Below are 7,295 nucleotides of genomic sequence, written 5' to 3' on the forward strand. Positions count from 1 at the left end.
AGGTGAGGTGTCATCTTCCCCTTAATTCCTCCATTAATTTTTTTTTTTACTTTGGGTCGAGAGTGAGAGAGAGAAGAAGTGTTTTGGGCCTTTTGTGCTTAATTTCTATAGTATGAGGCCCAATTTGATGGTTTTCGGCCCAATTGGTCCTTGGAGGCGATTCATGGCCCAAATCTAGCATAAAGGAATGGATTTGAGTCCATTAAAGCTAATTGGATTTGTTGTGGCCCAATAAGGCCCATTAAAGATTAACTAGTCCATTTTAGATCTATTATGACCCAAAATGTTAAGTTTCATGAAAGCGGGTCCATTTAGAGCCCATATAAGAGTTCTAAGCCCATAATAGTCAAATTAGATACATATTGGCCCATTAGGCCCGATAAGGAAGTCCTAGTCCATAATGGACTTAAACCGGGATTTCTTGGGTTTCCAATTCTTTGTTGACTATTTGAAGTGCTTGTATAGAGTGTTTGATGGAAGTTTTATTGTTATTGAATAAGCATCATACATGCTTTCACATTTTTGGTTCACAAATGTTATCATTGTTGTTGTTACAAAGCATCAAAATTCCTAGTTGTGACACACGGTATTCTCAGTATTGTGGTCTCGAGACATTGACACAGTCACCAGCTTGATGTAAAGAATGCGTTTCTTCACAACCATTTACAGGAGATTGTATATATGCATTAGCCGCCTGGTTTTCAAGACACTCAATTCCCAAATCATGTATGTCACCTTGATTGATCCTTATATGGCCTGAAGCAGGCCTCGAGAGCCTGGTACCACTGTTTTGCTCAACATGCCCTAACAGTTGGTTTTTAGCAAAATCGTACAAATCTTTCTCTATTCATCATGCACACTGCTGAGGAGACAACTTATTTATTATTGTGTGTTTACGATATTATTCTTACAACATCTTCTACAGGTCTTCTTTAGAAAATCACAACCAGACTCAACCATGAGTTTGCCATGAAAGATGTTGGGTCGCTTAACTATTTTTTGTGTATCTATGTTGTTCGCTTATCTACATGTCTTTTCTTATCTCAACAAAAGTATGCGACATAGATACTTAACCGAGCCAACATGGTAACTGTAATCCTTATCGTACTCCTGTCGAACCAGATTACAAATTGGACTTCATCGGTTCTCTAGTTGCGAATCCTACTTCCTTCCGTAGTCTTGCGGGAGTGCTCCAGTATATCACCTTCACGAGACCCGACATTGCATTTGTTGTCCAGCAAATATGTATGTACATGCATGATCCTCGTGGGCCCTATCTTCATGCTCTAAAAAGGATTCTTCGGTACTTACGGGGTACTTTAGATCACAGACTTCAGATACATGCCCCCACCCCCACCCCACTGAGTCTCTAGTTGCTTATTTGGATGCTGACTGGGGATGTTCAGTCACTCATCGATCTACCTCTGGATACTATGTATTTCTCGTGGTCAACCTCATTTCATGGTCCTCCAAAAGACAAGGTTGCATCTTCTGATCCAATGTTGAAGTCGAGTACCACGGCGTTGCCAACGCTGTTGCAGAGATGTCTTTGATCCATAATCTTTTACTTGAGATATGTTGTCCTACTCCTACGGCAACCATTGTCTATTGTGACAACATTAGCACGGTCTATATGTCCTCCAATCTGGTTCAACATCAAAGGACAAAGCACATCGAGATTGATATTCTCTTTGTTCGTGACAAAGTTGCTCTCGGCCATATTTACGTACTTCACGTTCCATCCACCGCTCAATATGTCGATATCTTCACCAAAGGTCTTCCTAAGAGTTTATTCACGGATTTCCGTTCTAGTTTGAATGTTAGTCAATCTCCTACCGATCAAATTGCGAGGGATGTTAGGATATTTGTATTTAGTGTGTATTAGTCAATCTCCTCCCAATCAAACTGTGAAGGATGTTAGCATATTTGTATTTAGTGTGTATTAGCCCAAATGTGTAGCCTCTTTTGTAGTAGACCTACACATTTGCGGTCCTGGACCAGTCTCGAGTCGATCTCGAAATGGTCCGGTCTTTTTGTGGTTGGTCTCGGCGCAGTCTGACCTTCTTAGGATCGGTCACGTCCGGTCTCGTGTCGGTCTTTTTTCGGTCCAATCTTTTCTGTCTCTTTCGGTCGATCTCTTCTGGGATCGGTCTTGGTCTTTTTCGGTTCGGTCTCGCAGTCTTCCTTTGCACATTTTTTGATTCGGTTTTCGGGTCTTTTCGGCCTTGTTTTGGTATTTGTTGATTTTGTAGTTTCGGTTTCGAGTTTTTCCTTTAACAAATGTATGATTAACACCAAAATGATAATTTAAACTTTATTAAAAATAATACACTAAAATATAATAAAAGAAAAAAAGAAATCAAGTTAGATAGTGTGATTAAAAATTGTGTAATTAAACAAAAATATATATATTTATTAACTTTGGCTTCCGGTCTTTTTTGAGATCGGTCTCGGCCTCGGGTCGGTCTCCGGTCTTGTGTCGGTCTCGGAATGGTCAGTCTTTTTTTGGTCTCAGAATAGTCCGGTTTTTCTTTCTTTGGTCTCAGAACAGTCCGTTTTTTCTTGGACTGGTCTTGGACGGTCTCGAGCTGGTCTTTTTTCGGTCCGATCTTGTTTTAGACCGGTCCAGTCTAGGTCTTTTTTCTGGTTCGGTCCGAGACCGGTCATTTTGTGCAAGTCTATTTCATAATGTTGTCTCTCGGGACAAATGGCCTTGTACTCAACTACTGATGTATGTATTTCGCTGTATACTTCACTATCCAGTCAAAGAGATTATTGGACATATTCTATTTAATATCCAAAACATTGTTCTAGGAAATGTTGGTTACCACATTTCAGATTTTTATTAAAAAGATCATTTAAATGGACATGTATGCATCAGTTATTGGGTCCGAGACAACCCATTTGACCATTTCAATTCGGTGCTCATTTTGTGAAGTTGAAATTATTTAGTTTTTTAGTATTATCCTAAGAAAAAACATGCAGTCAAATTTGCGAGTATCCGTTGTTTAATCGACTAAATGAATGACGCTTTCTCCAAGTTATTTAGTTAAGCACCAGGTGTTCCACCAACTTAAGCAGACTCCATTAAAACCAATTCGATTACAACTCCAGCCCAGTTGGGAGGATTCAATATGCATATTCGAGCAACAACATCAAATTCTTGTAATTCATTCCTTTATCATATTCTGATATTCATATCACCCATTATTGTTGGTTACCTTTACCATTACAATGACAATCGACGCACACAAAAGCTTCAGAAACTTAAACAAACATCAAATTGACAAGTTCAAACCACACCCTCCCACAAACCAATTCTATACCTCCTAACGAAGAGTCCCCAATGGCCGCTTGTAAGTGTACCATTTAGCAACAAGAAGATAAGCTCCCAGATTCAACACACTTAGAACACTCAAAAGCCAGAAGAAATTCTGCAATTGCCCTCGATTCAAATTATCCGGTATCCACCCTGGTTTCCCTCCTTTCGTACTAATACTCATCACAATCGTCACCAACAATGAACTCAAGTAATTCCCTAACGCAACAGTCGTGAGCGATAAAGCAGAACACAAACTCCTCATCGAATCAGGCGCTTGATCATAGAAAAACTCCAATTGTCCGATGAATGTGAACACCTCCGCACACCCAATCAAGAAATACTGCGGAACCTGCCAGAAAATCGACATGGGTATGTGTTCGTAATCGTAATAGTTGTTTCTGCGCACAATCCCGAGCCTGATTACTTCCAAAACACCAGCTGATACCATTGCGAAGATCGAAATTACTAATCCTATTCCCATTCGTTGAAGCTGGGTGATTCCTGATTTGTGGCCGGTGTATTTCCGGGCAAAGGGTACAATCATCCGGTCGTAAATCGGGACCCAGAAAATTACACTGAGGGTATCGAATATGCTGAGTGATGCTGGTGGGATCTCGAAGTTGTTGATCGTGATGTCCATGTAAGAACCTTGAAGAACGAAGAGATTGCTCATTTGACTGTAAACGGCGCTGAAGATGATACCTGTGGCCCATATCGGAAGCAGTTTGATGATGGATTTCAATTCCTCCACTTGGGTCACCGTGCAAAGCCTCCATGGGTCTACGGATTCCTTCACATGATCCGACTGCAACTCCATTGCTGCCTTGTCCAAGAAACTACAAGAAGACGATGACACATTTTAGAATTACTAAATTGATTTATATTTTTGGGAAAATCACAAAGTTTGTGTAATACTCTTATTTTTTTATTTAGACTATTTTCGATTTAATAACTAAAAAGTTAGTTGATAGTTTATAACTTAGCTGATAAAAAACAACGATCGATAAAAATAGTTGAACTAACCGCATGATATAAAATGACATAAAATAATATTTAAAATTTTTAAATTTTTTTAATAATAATTAAGAATATATTTGAAAAAAGTTTAAAAAGCTAGTTGATAGTTTATGACCGATAAAAAATGACAATTGATAAAAAAAAATAGCTGAAAAACTAATATAAAATAACATAAAACGATATTTTAAAAAAAATATGATTTTTATAATAATTAAGAATATATTTGAAAATTTCTAAAAAACTCCTAAAAAAACTAGTCTGAACTCTAAATAGTTTTCTTAAAAAAACTAGCTTATAAATTACTTTTTGGTATATCAAACATGACAACTTAAAAAAACTTGAAAAATAAGCTAACTTATCAGCTAGCCAACTGTGGCACGCCAAACACAACCTTAATATAGTCGTAGCTACTTTCTATTTTTCTAAATTTTGCTTTGATATATTTCCTCAAATAATTTTATAACTAAAACTTGCTTTGATATATTTCCTCAAATAATTTTATGATTTTTGGACGCATAATTTATCCCGACAACACTTTATTTGTTGATACCCATAATTTGATTACCTAAAATCTTTGGTGTGGTCAAGTTTACGGCTTCCAACAATAGCAGACTTTGCATCGGTGGTCTCATACAAAACCGATGTGTCCTCAGGCACGTTGACCCTACGTTTCCTCCAGGAAGCCACGATGACCTGACAAATCCTGGTCAACGGGCTTCCACCTGGCTTCTGATTCCGGTACAATCGAGTACCGGAAAAGAACGACCCAACCGCAATTGCCATGGCCACAGCCGGAATCCCAAACCCCCAACCCCAACCCACATTATCTTGAATCCAAACAAGAAGTGATGATGCAATTAATGCACCGATATTAATTGAGAAATAGAACCAATTAAAGAAAGAACTCTTGTGCTTCTTTTCAACCTCATCCGCATCATCAAATTGATCTGCACCGTAGGATGAGACACACGGTTTGATCCCCCCAGTTCCTAGGGCCACTAGATACAATGATAAAAAGGTTAAAGCAATGTCTATATCGGTAGCATGGCAATTCTCTTTTGAGATACAAGTTGGCTTAAGTCCCGAAACTGATGCTGATATTGTTAACAAAGTCATTCCCTAGAAAACACAAAGATCTGGTAAGCTATATATGAGTGTTTCTTTTTAAAGAGTGGATAAATAAAGTTAGGGATCTAAAGTTTACCATAACATATATGATAGAGAAGATGGCAATGGTCCAATATCTGCCTAAATACGCATCTGCCAGAAATGCCCCTAGCAATGGCATGATATAACAAGTTCCGGACCAATTCGAGAGGTTTTTGGAAGCGGTCGCACTATGTTGATGAAGGTTATTTTTGAAATAAAGCAAAAGATTCGTGCTCATTCCATAATATGCCAATCTTTCACAACATTCGTTTCCTGTTAAACATAATCAATCGTCAAAATGGTCTTTTAGCAGGATTAATTTGGAAATTACAAAATTTAAGATAAGTTGCTTCAAATTTATCTATTCGAGGTACTAGTTTGACTCTCTAAAGTCAAAATTGAATATTGAGATAACAGGATATACCAAGAATAAAAGGGCACGCCTTCCAAGTTCCTGTGGTGTTCTTGTTAGCAGGATTGTTTCTGTAATCAACTGTGCCATCTTTAGTGTATATATCTTCTTCTGTATCGACCTTAGTGGATGCATCTCTTATTTCAGCCATAATTTAGAGTTCTTATAACCCTAAATCGGGTTAGATTCGCAAGAAATTCTCAATTATCTGCAAATTTATAGGAAAAATGCGCAAGAATCAGCAACGATGAGATGGCAAGCCAAATAATCAATGTCAGGAATAAATCTAAATTAAGTAAACTTTACAACATGTACTTCTTCCTAAAAAGATTCACTTTGAAAAGAAAGATAAAAATAAAAAAAGAAAAAAAGAAAAAGAATCTTGTGATCCCAAATCAATCCCAGTCGATGTAGTCAAGATAAAATCAATTATATATATTTAACTATTTCTAACTTGGAGACTTTCCATAAAACGGAAATGTTGCAATTTCATTCATGAAACTTAAAAAAATTCGCAATAGATATACATCAATAGCGAGCAATACTAGGATGGGATCCCATAGTTTTTCTTACAAAATCAATATAATGAGTATCCAAATGAAATATTTGATACCAAAAACTGAGCACGAATTGTAAATCAAATTTCCATTGAGTAAGGAGAAAAAACCAGATAAGCAACAAAGAAACCAAACCCTAACCAGAAAAATATCGAAAACACTTGGAATCTGTTATATTCATTAACACTGAAGTTCAAAATCAAGAACCCTTTTTCTAAAACATAATCCTAAACAAGAAAGAGAAGAAATTTAAGGTGAAAAATGATAGAGAGGTGAAGGTGTACCTGAATTAATGGAAGTTTCATTTGGATTAAGAACACTCTACTGAGAAAATGTTTTGAGGAGAGGGTTTATCAAGAGAGAAATTGGTGATAAATAATGAGAACTGATTTCCACTTCCCTTTCTTTATCATACTGTATTGATGACCGAGGAATCTTAAGTGTCTATGGCAGAAGATTCAAAAGATTTTAATGCTCTCTCACGACTTTAATGTTTTTTTTATTTCAGTTTCCAAAATATTACAATTTTCTTTTTTAAAAATATGGCAAGTGGTTATTGTTTAATCCATAATTCATTATTATTCCTTTTGTCTTTTTGCCAAATTTAAAAATAACATAAAATAAAAAGAACAAAGGTTGTAGCCTTACAAGAAAAAGACTATCAACGAACAAACAAAAAACCAATATGATCGAAACGACACCAACCCCGAACAACAAACTAAAGTTACATGATGATGATGCTAAAAAGGAACACCACCAATTGGTCCAATTACAATTCTCAAACTACCTCTCTACTTAACCCACCCAAGCACCATAATCATGATGTCATCCGCGAACT

General features: G+C 36.8%; 1 protein-coding gene across 1 annotated transcript; it reads right to left on the bottom strand.

The window, feature by feature from the left end:
* Positions 1 to 3,160: 3,160 nt before the first annotated feature.
* LOC111892811 (protein NRT1/ PTR FAMILY 8.2) lies at positions 3,161 to 6,918 on the bottom strand. The gene is made up of 5 exons (XM_023888855.3): positions 6,742 to 6,918; positions 5,913 to 6,108; positions 5,544 to 5,761; positions 4,905 to 5,458; positions 3,161 to 4,158 (listed from the first exon to the last, which is right to left on the bottom strand). The coding sequence occupies exons 2-5, from the start codon at positions 6,049 to 6,051 to the stop codon at positions 3,330 to 3,332; spliced, it is 1,740 nt and encodes a 579-aa protein (XP_023744623.1). The 5' UTR covers positions 6,052 to 6,108; positions 6,742 to 6,918; the 3' UTR covers positions 3,161 to 3,329.
* Positions 6,919 to 7,295: the final 377 nt, after the last annotated feature.

This window comes from Lactuca sativa, chromosome 5, assembly GCF_002870075.4.
Source record: "Lactuca sativa cultivar Salinas chromosome 5, Lsat_Salinas_v11, whole genome shotgun sequence".
NCBI lineage: Eukaryota > Viridiplantae > Streptophyta > Magnoliopsida > Asterales > Asteraceae > Lactuca > Lactuca sativa.

What these genes read in the sequence shown, in the direction of transcription:
- LOC111892811 (XM_023888855.3), bottom strand. Translation starts at nt 6,051, where the DNA reads ATGGCTGAAATAAGAGATGCATCCACTAAGGTCGATACAGAAGAAGAT. An exon ending in GGCGTGCCCTTTTATTCTTG is followed by an intron (nt 5,762 to 5,912) that starts GTATATCCTGTT and finishes TATGTTTAACAG; the next exon opens with GAAACGAATGTTGTGAAAGA. An exon ending in TCTCTATCATATATGTTATG is followed by an intron (nt 5,459 to 5,543) that starts GTAAACTTTAGA and finishes TGTGTTTTCTAG; the next exon opens with GGAATGACTTTGTTAACAAT.